The sequence below is a fragment of the Lipotes vexillifer genome, unplaced genomic scaffold (assembly GCF_000442215.2).
Source record: "Lipotes vexillifer unplaced genomic scaffold, Lipotes_vexillifer_v1.1 scaffold117, whole genome shotgun sequence".
NCBI lineage: Eukaryota > Metazoa > Chordata > Mammalia > Artiodactyla > Lipotidae > Lipotes > Lipotes vexillifer.
Genome location: NW_006785593.1, coordinates 577,277 through 595,746, shown reverse-complemented (window position 1 = coordinate 595,746; position 18,470 = coordinate 577,277). Strand labels below are relative to the sequence as shown.

At 36.8% G+C, this 18,470-nt stretch overlaps 1 protein-coding gene across 1 annotated transcript in view; it reads right to left on the bottom strand.

Moving 5' to 3' along the window:
- PTPRQ (protein tyrosine phosphatase receptor type Q) overlaps positions 1-18,470 on the bottom strand; it is a 210,444-nt gene that overhangs the window by 115,071 nt on the left and 76,903 nt on the right. Inside the window, exon 25 of the mRNA XM_007457658.1 lies at positions 16,213-16,482. Within this exon, the coding sequence (XP_007457720.1) occupies positions 16,213-16,482 (270 nt within the window). The remainder of the gene's footprint in view (positions 1-16,212; positions 16,483-18,470) is intronic.

Sequence of the window (18,470 nt, the reverse complement as noted above, 5' to 3'; positions counted from 1 at the left end):
AGCCTTTTTCCGGGCCCCCCTCCTGTCTAGCCGTGGCGCACTAACCCCTTCAGGCTGTGTTCACGCCGCCAGTTCTCTCCCTGCGCTCTGACCGAAGCCCGAGCCTCAGCTCCCAGCCCCGCCCGCCCCGGCGGGTGAGCAGACAAGCCTCTCGGGCTGGTGAGCGCCGGTCGGCCCCGACCCTCTGTGCGGGAATCTCCCCGCTTTGCCCTCCGCGCCCCCGTTGCTGCGCTCTCCCCCGCGGCTCCGAAGCTCCCCGCTCCGCCTCCCGCAGTCTCTGCCCGCGAAGGGGCTTCCGAGTGTGTGGAGACCTTTCCTCCTTCACAGCTCCCTCCCACTGGTGCAGGTCCCGTCCCTATTCTTTTATCTCTGTTTTTTTCTTTTTTCTTTTGCCCTAGCCAGGTACGTGGGGGGTTTCTTGCCTTTGGGAGGTCTGAGGTCTTCTGCCAGCGTTCAGTAGGTGCTCTGTAGGAGTTGCTCCACATGTAGATGTATTTCTGGTTTATTTGTGGGGAGGAAGGTGATCTCCGCGTCTTACTCCTCCGCCATCTTTCCACCGCCTCCAAAAATTAGTTCTTCAGAAAAATTAATAAAATTTGTAACCACTTGTCAAGCCATATATAAAAGTATAGTGCATCTGATCAAGTGTGGTCTATCCCAAGAAGGTAAATTTCACTTAATATTTAAAAAGCTAATCATATAATTTACCACAGTAACAGAATAAAAGAGAAAAAAAGCATTGGATCATGGGCATCTACAGATACCCTACAGCACACATCATACAAAATAGTGAAGGATGGATGCTTCCCCTTTTGATTGGGAACAATGCAAGGATGTCTGCTTTTACTACTTCTATTTAATATAGTACCAGAGAGTCTAGCCAGTGCAATATGGTAAGGGAAAAAAGTCACAGGGTTTAGAAAGAAAGAGATAAAAATTACCCTAATTGTGGATGAAATGACATTTTTAAATGTAGAAAATTCTAAAGCAATATATAACAAAAACCTTCTCAGACTAATAAGCAAATTTAGCAGTTGCAGGATACAATACCAATAAACAAAATCAACTGTATTTCTAGATTCTACATCAAACAACTGGTGACTAAAATTAAAATTTCAAATAACATATAACGTTAAATAGGAATAATTTTAACAAAAGACAGGTAAAATTCATTTGCTGAAAACTACAAAGCACTGCCGAAAGAAATTAGAGTCTAAAAATAGAGACATATACCATGTTCATGGACCAGATAACTCAATATTAAGATGGCATTTCTCCCTAAATGCATGAATAGATTAAATGCAATCCCAATGAAAATGCCACAGGGTTTTTTTGGTAAAAATCAACAAGGTGATTCTAATAATAAAATTTATGTGGAAATACAAAGAACTAAAATAGCTAAAACAACCTTGAAAAAGAATACATTTGTAGAACCTACACTACCTGATTTCAAGATGTGTTATAAAACTGTAGTAATCAACACAGTGTGGTATTCATAAAGGTAGACAAATCAATGGAAGAGAATATATTCCAGAAAGAGATTCAAGTGCATAGGGTCAGCTGATTTTTGACAAAGCTACCAAGGTAATTCAGTAGGGAAAAGGAAAGTCTTTTAAAAAGTTTTGGAAAAATTGAATGAATATATTGAAAAGGAACTTTAAATCATATCCCATATTATACACATACACAAAAGTTGAGATGAATTATGGATATGAATATAAAAGCTAAAACTGTAAAATTTCTAGTATAAAAGGATAATATCTTCATGATCTTGAAGTAGACAATATTTCTTAGGACACAAAATGTACTAATGTGAAATTAAAAACTGTTAATTTGGATTTCATCAAAATTAAAATAATCTGCTCATCCAAAGGTACCATTAAGGGAATAGAAAATCAAGCCATTGACTAAGAGACAATATTTGTTATATATACATCTAATAAAGGACTTGTATTCAAAAAATATAAAGAGTTCCTATAACTCAACACCAAAAAGAAAAGCAACTCAATATAAAATGGGCTAAAGACTTGAACAAAAACCTGTCAAAAATGACAGAACAATCCTCATGTTGCATGTTCTAATATGGTTGAATTTCTGTTTTTATGGTTTAATTAAATAACACCTGTCTGCCCAAAACAGGGGTTAAACTTTGTTACCTTTATATATTAACTATGAGTTCTTGTATAAAGTACTTCACTGCTAGCTCTCCTGTCCACAAAATTGCTACCAACAAAGACCTACTGTATAGCACAGGAAACTCTACTCAATATTCTGTACAACCTAATTGGGAAAAGAATTTTAAAAAGAATAGATACATGTAAATGTATAACTGAATCACTTTGTCGTACACCTGAAACTAACACAACATTGTTAATCAATTGTACGCCAATATAAAATAAAAAGTTTAAAACAAATAAAAAATGATTTGGTTTCTCACACACACACACACACACACATAGATGTACATCATAATCAGAGACCAATTTCTTTTGAAACCTATCATTTCTTTTGAAACCTATCACTGATTGGTCACTGTGCATCTGTTATTTAGTTCATGCACAGGCAGCAAAGTGTGTAGTTATATGGCCTCCTTATCTCCCATGTGCATATGTCACGTGCCCATATGCATGTTCAAAGCTAATCCAAACTTTGCCAAGTCACAGAAAAGATGCTCTCTCTATATCATAAGCTAAACAGTGAGAAAAAGCAAGTAACCACTCTTGATGTTTTTAATAAAGTGAAAGCTTTCATTCTCAGTTATTTCTAATGTTTTAAGTTACAGTGTACTAAATATTGTTTTTGTTGTTTTTTCATTTCCTATATATTTATAACTGACAGAGTTTTTAATGTAGTGACAGAAAACTTTGAAGGTTATGGAACAATCATCATTTTCCCTATTGATTATTAAGGTTGCTTTGCATACATTTTACAGACAGATTTACAGTCATTTTTATGGTCCCACACTATCAGGTAAATCAAAGACTGTCTTTATATGAATTATCAATAACCATGTTAAAGGATTTAACATCATCAGGATTTAGTCATCACTGAAATGAAAATTAAACTTACAATAAGATACAAGCTCTTTTATACCAGCTAGACTGTCTAAAATTAAAAAAGACTGATAATACCAAATTCTGCTGATACCGAGAAGTAATTAGAACTCTCATACATGCTGTTGGGTATTTAAAATAGTACAACCACTTGAAAATCATCAGTTTCCTGAATATTTAAACATGCATCTGGACTATGACCCAGGAGGTCAACAAAAAAGTTTTATACAAAAATATCTATAACAGTTTTATTCATAACACTTAGTTTGGAACAATCCATATGTCCATCGAAAGAAAACAGACAGGGCTTCCCTGGTGGCTCAGTTGTTGAGAGTCCGCCTGCCGATGCAGGGGACACGGGTTCGTGACCTGGTCTGGGAAGAGCCCACATGCCGCGGAGCGGCTGTGCCCGTGAGCCATGGCCGCTGAGCCTGCGCGTCCGGAGCCTGTGCTCCGCAACGGGAGAGGCCACAACAGTGAGAGGCCCGCGTACCACAAAACAAAAAAAAACAGACATAAAAACAATGGGATAGGGGCTTCCCTGGTGGCTCAATGGTTGAGAATCTGCCTGCTAATGCAAGGGACACGCATTCGAGCCCTGGTCTGGGAGGATCCCACATGCCGCGGAGCAACTAGGCCCGTGAGCCACAACTACTGAGCCTGCGCATCTGGAGCCTGTGCTCCGCAACAAGAGAGGCCGCGACAGTGAGAGGCCCGCGCACTGCGATGAAGAGCGGCCCCCGCTTGCCACAACTAGAGAAAGCCCTCGCACAGAAACGAAGACCCAACACAGCAAAAATAAATAAATTAATTAAAAAACTCCTACCCTCAACATCTTTAAAAAAAAAAGGGGGGGATATTAAAATGGTGGAAAATGACTCAATAATAAAAAGAACAAATTACTGAAACCCTCAACAACGTGCGCGTCACAATTATGTTGAAAGAAATAGACCAGATATAAAAGAGTACATATAGCTCAAGAACAACTGAAACTAATCTATGTTGATTGAAATCAGGATAGTGGTTTCCTTGGGGAGTGAGTGTCCAAGGGAACTTTCTGTGGAAGATGGAAATATTCTATATGTTGCTGAGTGGTGGTTACATGGCTGTATACATGTGTGGAAACTCATTTAATTGTATAATTAAGTTCTGTGCATCTCACTGTATATAAAATAATTTCCCATAATTAGAAAATGTTAAAAAAATGAAAAGAAAAAGGCTTTCCCATTAAATTGTACCAACAATATTCAAAATGTTATACATTTATATAGAAAATTAAAACCCTAGATACTAATACTTTCTAGCTAATATTTTATAAATCTAGACATTATGGAAAAAATCATGAGCTTTATTGTATTTCTCATGTGTCCATACTAGAAAAGAAGCCTTATAGATTAGTCCAAGTACGTCAACAACTACTTTCAATTCTCTTCTGGTAACTGCTCAATCTTCAGACAAATTTTCTAATAGTACTTGTAAGAAGAGCATTCTATCCAGCTTCTAGGGAGTATGTCTCACACAGTTAATAATTTCTCTGTAATAACATCCTAAATACAAAGTTAGTTTTAAATTTCAGGCTAAACTTTAAAAATGTCAGACTCATACACAGAAAATATTAATGTAGTTACATTTTAAAAATTACTAACAACCTTGCCTTTTAAAAAATCCTATCTAAAGTAGGCTAATTTAATTAGTAATAAATGTCAGAAAACTGGGCTACTGTTTTTTAACATATCCTTTAACTGGTATAGATTTCATTATTGTGATCCATATGGAATTACATTTATTATCTTTCTAACACTGCAAATTGCCTTTAAAGTAGTAATTCTTCATAATAAGGTATCCAGGCACCGAACTAACGGGTGAATCAAGGATGCAGTGAATAGGAGGCGAATATTCAAATTACCATAACATTAATGTAATAAGAAATGTTACTTTATTTGAATTCTAAAAGTGGCTGCTATTTATGCATGTCTTATATTTATAAAATAGCTTCCTCCAAAAGTTTTCTTATATACCATGAAAGTTGTAATATTTTGAGATTAATGATAATTTGCACAACCTATCTGTTTAAAGCCTTTTCTTTGTATTCATATTGCATTTTTAAATTGTCTAAATTAACGTAATATTGTTAATGAAATTTTGCTATCATTAAAACTCATTTATTCTACATTTCAGAGTTTTTCCACCATTAGTAAATGTTTTCCCCTGAAGCTTATAATCTCATAGAAACAAGGAGCACGTTCCTGAAGCTTTCAAGTCCTATGGCTACCAGAAAGAAAGAAAGAAGAGGGGCTTTTGCATGCACACACACGTGCATAATTTACTTAAAAAGGGAAGTAAAAGAGAATAAGAAAAAAATGAGGTGAAATGGAGGAGGAGGTTGATATGTAAAGGCTGTTATAAAAAGTATCAACTACAGCTGCATAGGACAGGAATGGAAAATAGGGTAATAAGATATGCCCCAGTTCCTAAATAAGTTAATAAAAATGTTGCTTGAAGAACAGCTGGCCTTAGCTGGAGCTGGGATGAAGAAAAGAGTAGTTGCCTGGAGTCCACTTAATGAAAGGTATTAGAGCATCAGTGGGGTCAAGGAGAATTATGCAGAGTAACTCAGGTTCATTATTTTACAAAAGGAATTGCATTTAAAAGGACTTTTAAATTTATAATTTGATACCTAAGACAGAAATTCATAATAGCAAAGATTACACTTTTGGAACTGATCCAGGATAAAAAATATGATATGTGACTAGAAAGTATAAAATTTCCCAGAATGGCTTCAGTATTTTACAGATCTTACTATATTAACTCATAGTATTTTTAGTGTTATAGGTTAAGCACATATTTGATAATAGAAATTTAGTTTTCCTAAATTTTAAAACCATATTTGGACAAAAGTATGTATATACTCAGAACATATATATCCCTGTACAAATTAATGAAATTCATATGATGAACCTGAATTTCCCCACTCCATAATGACTCTATTTAGATATTGTGAAATAATGAGAAAAACATTTTAATTCCAGTAAACACAAATGATCGGTTGAATTTCTAATGTAAGGGAAGTATCATAATACGGTAGAAAGAGTTCTGGATTAGTAAGAGTTCTGCTAATAATTAGTTAAAGCACACTCTCAGCAGACACTAAACCTCTGTGCTTCATTTTCCATGCTTGCAAAATGAAATGGCTGAATGGGGTTATCTTCGAAATCCAATAAAGATCTAAAGTTATATAATTCTAAATTTTAAAAGCACAAGAATGTAATTTTGTTTCATCATAGTCTTACCAGTAGTCTCTGGCAGAGTACTTCATATGTATTAAATAACTTAATCTTGAATATATGGATTTAAAAGGGTACCACACGTGATATTAAGCATATCCCCACAAATGAACTTCAGGCTTTGAAGACGGAGTAGATATATTTTCCCAGTTCCCTCCACTAAGTACAACTAAAACCTTGGACATTAAATATGAAACAAACATAAGAAGACTCTGAAAGGTGGTGAGAAGGCAAAGCAACTAGGGAACTCACGACCCAGGGAACAACACAGTGGTGAGCTCCCTGGCTTTTCTTTTTGCCTTGAATATCCCCAAGGCCAGCAATCTCCAAATGCCAACCAGCATAGACTAAAAAAGCCTCAGAAAAAGCCTCCTCCCTCTAACAGAAAAAAAAAACAGTGCAGCCTAGCAAGACAGAAAACTTCTGGACAATAACAACTCTACCCAAAAACTACAGAAAAAAGCTGTGGTCCCACACTCCCTCCCATGATGATAAAGGTCAAATGAAGAACCTAGTCTGCCTTTACTAGGCGGTAGTGAGGTACCTCAACCATCCTTGATAGAGTGAGGTAAAATAGGGAACCAGAACTTTCACCCCTTCCGGAGGCAGTAAGTCCCCTCCACCGTGTCAGTGGAGAATATGTAGGAAGAATATGAGGCACTCCTACCCTTCTTAGTGGAAGCCTGGTGGGCAGTCCGCTTTCTCATGCTCACCCAACATCCTCCCCTTGGGTGTCAGCAGAGGCCAAGTGGGGAATTTGGATTTCTACATACATCTGGTGGTAATGGAGAGGTGCCCTCCTTTTCTCTACCAGAGTGCTATCAAAGGAAACCATCACAAATTTAGTATCCTTAATAGTTATAGGACTAGTCAAATCATGTATTTCATATTAGCTGAGCTGTGGTCACTGTGATTTTAAAGAGTAAGTTCATATATTAATGCATATATGTGGAATCAAGAAAAATGGTACAGATGAACCTATTTTCAGGGCAGGCATAGAGACACAGACGAAGAGAACAGACATGTGGACACGGCAAGGGGAGGGTGGGATGAATCAGGAGATTAAGGCTGACATATATACACTACCATGTGTAAAATAGATAGCTAGTGGGAACCTGCTGTATAGCATAAGGAGCTCAGCTTGGTGCTCTGTGATGACCTAGAGGGGTGGGATGGGGGGGGTGGGAGGGAGATCCAAGAGGGAGGGGATATATGTATACATAAAGCTGATTCACTTCATTGTACAGCAGAAACTAACACAACATTGTAAAGCAACTATACTCCAGTAAAAAAAAGAGTAAGTTCATTTCATCTAAGGTGTAAAATTCTTGATATTATTCCCTTATTATCCTTTTGATGTCTGCAGTGATTTCATTTCTAAATATTGGTAATTTGTGACTTCTTTTTTTCTTTGTCGGGCTCGCCAGACGTTTGTCAATTTCATCTTTTTGAAGAACCAGTTTTGTTTAACTGATTTTTCCTACTGTTTTTCTGTTTTCAATTTCACTGATTTCTGTTCTTATTTTTATTATTCACTTCCTTCACTATATCTTCCTTTTCTTTTTCTAGCCTCTAGTGGAGGGGAGAACCTTAGATTATCGATCTGAGACTTTTCCAATGTATGTATTTAATGCTATAAATTTCCCTCTCTTCACTGCTTCAACTGTTTCACGCATTTCGATATATCGTATTTTCATCTATCAATTCAACACATTTTAGTTTACCATATTTCATTATTTCTCTTGAGACTTCCTTTTTGACAAATGTATTATTTACAAGTACCACTTTCTGCAACTGATTTGATATACATTTCAGCTCCAACTTTGCATCCTGAGAACACTTAAACATAATTTTAAAACTCCCCAAAAAGAGATCTCCATGCCTCGATAGTTTCACTGGAGAACTCAACCAAATGTTTAAAGAAGAATTAACACAAATTCTACACAATCTCTTCCAGAAATTAGAAGAGATTTGTATTATAAAGCTAGTATTCTCTGATACTGATACTGATACTAGACAAAGACAGTGAGACCCATCAAGAAAAAAAGAAAGAGGGCTCAAATCAATACAATTAGAAATGAAAAAGGACAAGTTACAACGGACATAGAAATAAAAGGATCATGAGAGATTACTACAAGGAACTAACTATATGCCAATAAAATGGACAACCTAGAAGAAATGGACAAATTCTTAGAAAGGTACAATTTCCCAAGACTGAATCAGGAAGAAATAGAAAATATGAACAGACCAATCACAAGTACTGAAATTGAAACTGTAATTAAAAAAACTCCCAACAAACAAAAGTCCAGGACTAGATGGCTTCACAGGTGAATTCTATCAAACATTTAGACTTCTCCAAAGTTAACACTTTAGAGACTTCTCTTAGTTAACACCTATCCTTCTGAAACTATTCCAGAAAATTGCAGAGGAAAGAACACTCCCAAACTCATTCTATAAGGCCAACATCACCCTGATACCAAAACTAGACAAAGACAGTGAAAAAAAAAAACCTCCGCAAAACTACAGACCAATATCCCTCACGAATATAGATGCAATAATCTTTAACAAACTATTAGCAAATAGAAATCAGTAATAAGTAAAAAGTACACCATGGTCAAGTGGGGTTGATTCCAGAGACCAAAGGTTTGTTCAGTATTAGAAAATCAATCCATTTAATCCACCATATTAACAAGCCATAAAAGAAAATTACATGAACATATCCATCAGTACAAAAAAATTTATATAACGTTCTTAACATGACAATATTACAGAAAATGGAGAGCAAATTAGTGGTTATCAGAGGGTTAAGAAGAGCAGAAGTACAAGGAGAGTGGGCAGGAGTTGGGTGTGGCCATAAAAAGGCAACATGAGAAATTATTCTCATTGAAATATTCTCTATATTGATTGCATTGATATAAATATGGTGGTTGTGATACTGCACTGCAGTCTGAACAGATGTTCCCATTGGAGGGAACTAGATAAAGGGAGCACAGGAGTTCCCTATATTACTTCTTATATATGCACGTGACTCTATAACTATCTCAAAATAAAAAGTTTAATTAAAAAGATTTACCACAGAAGACATGCCTTTCTTAGATATTTTACCACATAATTGTCTAAACATAATTTTGTGGCTGAAAGTTTCTACTTCAGGCACCCAAAGTATGCATACTGAGTGTTCACTGTGTCTCTATCACTCTTCTAGGCCTGTATATTGATTGGCTGATTCATTCATTCTTTAATAATATATTTATTGAGTATCACTGTACGCCAGATGCATTCCTGGGCACTGAAAATAAGGGTGAACTGCACAAAGGAAAATCCCTATTCTCATGGAGCATGCATTGTAATGAGGACAGATCCACAGATAATGATACCTATAACAGAGAAAAGTAAAGCAAGAAAGAGGCATAGAAAATTCTAGCTGGGAGGAGTTTTAATCATAAATATGTTAGATCCTCTTTGAAGAGGTGGTATTTGAGGCTAAATTTCAAAAGATGAAGGAAGAGACACATACAGTACTAGGGAAGAGAATGCTGAGTTGAAAAAGGAACTTACGGACCATTAAAATGACTGTGGATTTTATTCTTTATGATTTGGGAGATTCAGTAAATTTGTAATGAACAAATCCTTCTCCATCTGAAGAGATTACTGCAGGGTTTTAGGAAAATGGCCAAAAAAAAAATCACTGTTTTCAGAGCCAATTTATGTTGCTTCCTACTCTAAATTCAGCAGAGTACCCAATTTTCCATAATATTGTATTCAAATTTCTGCTACAACTATACAAAGCAGAGTAAAGTCCACCTGAGTTATTCGATCTCACGTACTATACTCTTTTCAATACAGCACCCTCTAGTCAGGCTTCCATCTCAGCCTTGACCCCTTGTATTACATTCCTTTGTACTACTATGTGTTTTCCCTTGCTGTGTCTTGGAATTTCTATTTACTCCCCTCTATCTATCTCACCATTTTCATGAATAGCGATGGGGCCACAGAGTGGTTTACCATAAGTGCTTTAGCATACCCGTAATCTTCAGGTCTACCTAACCTCTGCCATCTAAGATTGCTCAAACAAAAAGAAGAATGTTCTTTGATATGTACAACTGACATTTTCTCATAGCATATTGAGGAACAACAAAAAGAATATTTAGTAAACTTAGCTATTTTATTGATCTATATCAGGTAAATCTAAGTAAACTTTAGTGTACCTGACTATGAAATTCAAGTTCCAAAACCATATCATCATCTTCTAATTAGGTTACTGAGTCTAAACTTCTATAAAGCAATTCCAAAGCTATCAATAAGCAACATCCAGCTCCTATTCCACCTCTTCAATACGACCTTCCATAAAAGGTATTTCTTCTGAATTCCTATTTGATTCAATCTTCAATCCACACAACTGACATACTTATGTAGGTTTGTGTCTAATTGCTTTATATTTATTAGATACGTCTTTACAATAATGGTGGAGTTATTTGGACCTGCAGAGCCGAGATCACCAATGCCATTTGGGATTCAAACTTGAGTCTTGAACCCCAAACACAAAGCCTGGACTCGGTAAGCATTACATGAGTATATACTGGTCAAATGTCCACCATACCACAAGTATAAAGGATACTTTTCACCTGATGTTCACTCTTAAGGAAAGTATTATATTTAATAATTAAGTCTGTATGAAATGTGTTTTGTAAAGCATCTGAACTTCAATTAAAGTAGCAATGCTAATAGCTATTTCTCTCTGATCCATGACAGGCAACTATAATGGCTTTTGTGCTTTCTACAATTACTGACTGGTAAGTAGAATGCGCCAATTCACTTGCTTAAGAACAAACAGGATCACACAATTTTCCTGCATGTTTGACTGCTCATCTCGACTGAGGAGAGCAATGTCACTAGGATGCAGACAAAGGAAAAAGTAAACTTCTTTTGAATTAGCACATTAATTTGCAACCTTGAGAAAACTTTTACCATCCACATCCACTCTATTAAATGGTACTTAAGAATGGTCTAAATTCTTATAAATGGTATATCTTATTTTTTTTTAAAAAGCTGGTAGATGGAAGTTAGATTTTGTCATAATCACAGTTCGCCCAGTAATCTCTACACTGCTCACAGAGGCCCACAAAATAGGGATCCAAATAAAGTACATCACAAATACATTTCTTAAATAATTCTTAGGGGAATGGCGGTCATGGCTTTGTAGAAGAGGCTTGAGAGTTTACATGTGGGCTATTAAACAGTACACAGTTATCTGAAAGAACCAAGAGTAGAAGGGGGAAAAAACAGGGATATTAAACACACTCCCATTCGGTGCTGATCCATTAATATATCTGCAGGCTCAGTGGACTTCCAGTGGGTCCATCTAGGTGCCTAATACCTCCTACTGAACAAAAAGCTAATAAAGAAATCACTGCTGAAAAGAACACCCCTAAAATCCACAACTGAGTATTTCACTTTCCGTCAATTAAGTTTTGGGCATCCAAGGGATATAGCTTATTTTCCTCTTTTGATTCTAAATTACTGAACTTGGAAGAGCTTTGAATGAATCCAAACTGTAAAATTATCTTCCAGGAAAAAAGAACAAATTTTCAAACTCAATATTAAATCACCATATTTACTAAGATTTGAAAATAATATGGAGAAGTGCACGCATTTTGAACTAACTTGAGATTTTAAAAGTTAAGTCTTGTATGCACTTGAACTTGCTATAATATTTTTATTGGTACATATAATATACTTGGACAGAAAATGCTATTAAAATTACCAGGTTTGGGGGCCTTCATCTGTATTTGCCTTATTCTGACGTGTTTGACTGCGACAATGGAACCAGTTTAGACACTGAACACTAATCTCCTCATAAATTCAGTCATCCATGACGCATGTTTAACTGTGCCCAATATGACCAAGTTTACACTGAGAAAAATACCCAATAATCCCTGGAAGGAATGTTAAGGTCAGACACTAGGCAGTAAGGGAGTGAGCCAAATTTGATTTTACTTCATGTCAAAAGTAAGTACAGAGTCAGTGACTCAGAGCTGACTTTACACTGTGACTAATCTTAGACCACCATAAATTAGAAGTTTGCAACAGCTATAAAACTGCTTCCATTCTGAACAATGAACCTCCAGTTCTTACTAATGTCTTATCAACAAACAATTCATGTGAACCCAGATAAAAGCAAATTATTTACCTAATAAAAATTGTAATCATAAATACAATTACATGCTAGATCTGAAAATTAATTTTAAAGATAAATAAATTATTTAAATATTTTTAAAACAGCAGTTAATACTCATGTTTCATATGAATGACTCTCCTTAATTGAAAAAACTTACATTTGCCTGGGAGAAAATATAATTTTGCCTGATGAAAGTGTGGAAATAATACATTGCAGTGGAGTAACACCCTTATGAAAAATTATGAATTTCATGAGAAAACAATTCATTTCTTTCTTTTACAAAAATTTGAGTGCCTAGAATGCCCAAGGCTCTTTGCTATGAACTAGGAGTAAAATAAAGACAAATAAGACATAGCCCCACAAGCAAAGAGTATACAGTGGAATAGAATGGTTCTCAAATTTCAGCACTGTCTCTCACCTCACATACCTTGTTTAAAGGAAGATTTGTGAGTTTTATTTTCCAAACTCTGATTCCACAGGTCTAGAGTAGGGCCTCGGGGATGTACCTTCTGATGCAGGGAGAGTCAGCAGTCCAAACTTTGAGCAACATTTGTCTTCAGTAGTAAGGAACCACATAATACATGGTACAATATGCCTAATACCTTCCTAATTCATTGGTTTAGAATTCCTTCAGTCTCCATTCATGCGATCTTTTAATCCTGACTTAAAATCTGATTCAAATCCTTAAAGGATTTTTTTTTTTTTTAACAAAGACCTGTCCTTAAGTTCAGGTGGCTCTACATCAAGTGTATATACTTTGATTATGCGTCTCTGTTCTACTAATTAAACTTCTGCTTCATTCCTGTGACGGAGCAGTCACCTTGAGTACTAGTGGAATCAATAATAATGAGTCCTCTGCCTTGTTCTCTGAGTTCCAAACCTCTCATTTATCTCAGAATTACTGTCCTGTCTTTCGTTGCCAGTTCTCTAGGACTCAGCTCCCGTCCAATGATCAAGACGGTTTCACCTGGTACTAGACCACCCTGATGCAGACCACCTGCCTGTATTTGAACATATTTCCTTCTCTCAGACTCTGTATAGCAATGGTCTGCTGCCCACCCACTGAGGAAACACCTGCTACCCCTTTCTGGACCTCTCTGACACTGTTTGCCTGTCCTCGCTGCTACATATCACCTGCCATCGAAATTCCTGGGTAATCTAGTCCAGTAATTCAGAAAATTTACAGAGAATCATCAGAGAGATGCTTAAAACTACAGATTCTTGGGCTTCATCTCTTGAGGCTATGATTCAGCCAAGTCTAGGGTGAAGTCTAGGAATCTGTAGTTTTAATGCTTATCATGTCACTGAAGACTTAAACACACTCACACACATACACACACACACTTAAGCTGGGCTTTTAAGAACTAATACAATTTTGTGTGACGTAGAAAGAGAGGAGGACAATCTGATGGTGAAAAGTATTGAGTACGTTTAAAGAAGAGACTCTAATCAATTATTAGCCCATAGCAGGTGCTTAATAAGTGTCTTTTGAAATGAATACATGAAATCTAATGTGCTGAATAAATAAAGTTTGGCTACAGGTATCAGTTATATGAAGAGATGCAGTGGAGGAACAAAAGAATGAAAAGCTAGACAGAGGTCAAATCTAACTGGTGATGAATTCTGGGGTATATTCTGTACACAATGAGAATAGGTAAAATATTTGGAGTATTCTGAGCCATCTCTTATACATAGTACCTTTCATTATCACCTCTATGCTTCAGATACCTAAATCTCCATGTCTACTTCTTACCCCTCAGGTAATAAAATTCAACAGCCAACACATAAATGCTCTAAATTGTATGTTAGAGCCAATTCAATCAAAATAAGTGGGTGGAAAGATGGTACTGACAGGCAGGCTGAATGAGTATGGGTGATAAGGCCCCTTCGGGTATTACTACAGGAAGCAACAAGTCTGATATAAAATGGGGGCAGTCCAGTTGAAGAAGGGGCAAATTGCAGAGCCATGGCAGAGACTGAATTGATAAGCTCTGATTATACGTAGGAGAGATGGGAGGAAGAATCACATAAGAATATGAGGCTTGATCCCCAACTGATTATAAAGAACAGGTATAGAAAAGTGAGGAAGAGGAGAATTCATGTTACATAAATTCCATTTTGAATATGTTTAGGGTTGATATACCAACCAGGTCCTCAGCTGAAATTTTCTAACAATTTCTGTGGCTGTTGGTGTGTGTTTGTGTGTGTGCGTGCAAGAGACAGAGAAAGAAGATAAAATGCAGGAGAAAGTAGACTAAATTGATGGATTTATGTTCTAGAGGAAACGCGAGTTTGAAACAAAAATGAGCAGTTAGTTTCCTGAAAAGAGGAAGGCAATGACATTCCCAAGGGAGGCTACCTTGAGAGCATAAATAAAGATATCGGTGAATTTTGAAGGAAGGCAAATCAATTCTCTTTGATGCTATTAGTAAAATGAATAATAACATCAAAGATGGATGATAGTGGGGGTAGACCATGTTCAGAGTAAGAGCAGAATTTCCCTATGGAAAATTGATTAAGTGTAAACAGGGATGTAGAGTAGATTGTGGAGCAATTGGGAGAGTTAAAGAATAGCTGAACAAGATAGAACCATTTACATTTTCTCCAGCACTATTCATCAGCCAGCGTCTAGTGAAAACAAACAGTGGGGTCCTTTCAGAGCTGGGAATCTCCTGGAAGATGAGTTACAGTGACAGGCCTTGCGATGTAAGGAGCAAGAGATAGCTGTTGTTGCAACACGTCCATTCCACATGAATAGGTTAAGACACTAAAGTCTCAAGAAATGTTGCCTTGAAAGGATGAGAAGAAAAAGATGCTGAAATCAGAGAAGGTACACCACCACGTCTTGAAGTTCTGTGGTTTATAGCCTCAAAGATAGAAAAGCAGAGTCAAATTGGGTGATGCTGATTTCAAAAGGAGGAAAGGGTTAAAAGATAAGGATCGAGAAGTGCCAGAGGTAAACAATTATGTCAATACCTACAGTCCCCACTAGGGAGGACCTCCAGGGAAGTGGTGTTATTGGGAAGGAGTCAGGTTTTCATTTATATGAAGAGGTACAATATTAGAGAAGGAAGAAGATGAAAGAGATTATGACATAGGGTGGATCACTGTTAGGGAGAGTAAGAGTTTTCCTCCTTAGAGACTAGAGCTTAGTGACCTAGATATTTTTATTCCAATAATACAAAAGATGAAGGCTGGTATAAAGAGAAGGAAGTAGATGAAAGTGAGTCTGACACTGCAACTTTGGAATTCAGGGAAGCATCAAGAATGCCATAAATCAATTAAAAAAAAGATATATGTGTGTGTGTGTGTGTGTGTGTATGTTACATATTCATTCCCTATTTTAAATTACAATAAAGCATAGTTCAGTAAGTTTGGTGTTTGTATAATAAGAAATAGATACTTGTAAAAACACAAGGAAGCAGATTTTCTCTTTTTTCCTCCTTTCAGCCTCCCATTGCTATGGAGGTGGTGCAATGGACCACACAGCTGGCCCTCAGGTAACACGTGGGATAAAAAAGTATGTGTTATATTTTTTAATATTTCTTTTAGAGTTTTAGACAAATGTGCTATAAAGATTACAAACGTTATTGACAAACGTAGGACACAGTCCAGGAACAGTTCTGTGTTTCAGGTTAGTTCTCTCTTTCAGGTAAATTACATGCTTCGGATCAGTTACCTGTTTCACATTAGTTACCTGTTTCGGGTAGCGTGCTGATGTTGCATACACTTTCATCACCTTCACCAGCTGAGGTTGAAGCTCTTATTTTAAAGACATACGAGGTATTGGCGAGAAGTTTCATGAAAGTATACATGTGATCTTGGGGAGAGATTTTTGTAGCATTCCTTTCAACTGTTATCATATAATGTGTAATTATTCCATTTGCCTTTTTGGGTGGATCCCACGTCACGAAAGCTGACTGCCAGCTAGTTGCCATACACTGTATGTTCCGTACAACATCTGGAACTTAAGAGATAAGCAAATGCCCAAAGTTAAAATTTATACACATGTAGTAGATAAAAGATTTCATTATGCGACTGCCAGATAAAGTCATGTTTAGGAGTAGAGACAGAATAAAAATTTAACATATCAACCTTTCAATGTGTGCTCAAAAAATTCTTAACATGGGCTGAATCAAATGGCAGTTGGCCCATTTTCTATGTTACCATATTAATCCTTACAATACTGAATCCATCACTGAATATTCTCCTAGGCCCAAGCAGCAATAACATCCTCAAATCCTCAGTAGCAACTATGTTGCCAGCCTCAAGCCCAGGCAGTGGTTGAAGCCTGCCCTCTTAATGGGAAGGAGCAGTCTTAGCCATACTTTATGATGGAACTTTTTAATGCAAAACGTAGATGTAGGTGCCTCACTGAAGTGGGTACTTCTCAGGGAAATGTCTGATTATATAATGTCCCCTAATATTAGCAGAGCTTTTTTTGTCACACTAAAAAGAGGAAGCTATAAAGAAAATTTGCATAGAGTCAATTTGTGGATTACAAACAGCAAGCAGTGAAAAGAAACAACTTGTCATTGTGCAAAACATAGTTATTTAAAGAATATTCAAGTAATCTTTGACTTGCCTACAGTTCTCTCCTGTGGTGTAAATTTCTATCTTTACAAACGCTTCTTCCTCTGTAAGATAAAGGCATCAAAACTAAAGGAGAATAACTTAAGGGAGGGGGGGTGGCATTTAAAATGAAAGAAAAGACAATTCCTAGGCTGATCCAGGGCTCTGGCAGTTAAATATGGTTAATTATTTGCTTTCTTATTTTCAAAAACATATACTAATACCAATAAATGAAAAAGAGACAGTTGATAATTTACTTAAGTTTAGATTATAAACCTGGATTTTGTGAACATCTATTTCACTGACTCTCCAAACTTAAAAACAATTAATTAGCCAGCTGATAAGACTTCAAGTTGAGAATTTTATTTAACCAATCAGGGCATAGGATTTTGTGGAGTTATTTTATTTTGCTGGTAAAAAAATTTTTATTGGTTTACATAATACTGTCTACAAGATTAGCCTTGATTTTTATCAATCTGTGTGTAAATAGTTAAAAATGTTTTTTTCTTTATGGGTTTAGCCTTTTTCTATAGTACCACTCAGTTATGATATGAGTTTCCTACAGTCACGTCCAGTTTGCATTAGAGGTCAGATGCTAATGTTCTAGTTCAGTTCCTTCACTAATTTTCTCAGCCCTTTTCATCTAATCTGCCTGAATCATGGCTTCTTCATCTGAAGTATGGGAACAGGGGCAACCGTGATTTTTTTTTAGTATTTGTGTGTCCAACACTCTAATAAGTGCTTCATATGGATCTTTTCAAATATTTTTCCCAACAACCTTCTGGGTGGCTACTGCTAATGTGTGTTTCTTTTCAGTAAAAGATACAGAGGCTCAGAGGAGGCACGTGCCTTTGCCAGGGTTATACAACTAGCAAGTCGCAGAGCTTGGATTCCAATCCAGACACTGACTGCAGAGCATGAACTCTTATCCACTATAAATACTACTTACTTAGCCTGTCTTATAGGCATGCCATGAAAATAGTATCAGGTATTCATAAATGAATGTAAAGTGGTTAATTAATCAGTGAGTGGTCTCCAATTTCAATTTAGAGATTCACTAAAACAAAAAGAAATGCACCCAGAGGTATAGGGAAGAAATGACTAGAGCAGGATCTTGAGCTTATTCAATAATCATTGACCAAAAAAAAAGAGTGAGGAAGAGTTGCCTTTAAAAATATGGTCCAGGGCTTCCCTGGTGGCGCAGTGGTCGAGAGTCCTCCTGCCGATGCAGGGGACACGGGTTCGTGCCCCGGTCCGGGGAAGATCCCACGTGCCGCGGAGCGGCTGGGCCCGTGAGCCATGGCCTCTGAGCCTGCGCGTCTGGAGCCTGTGCTCCGCAACGGGAGAGGCCACAACAGTGAGAGGCCCGCGTACCGCAAAAAA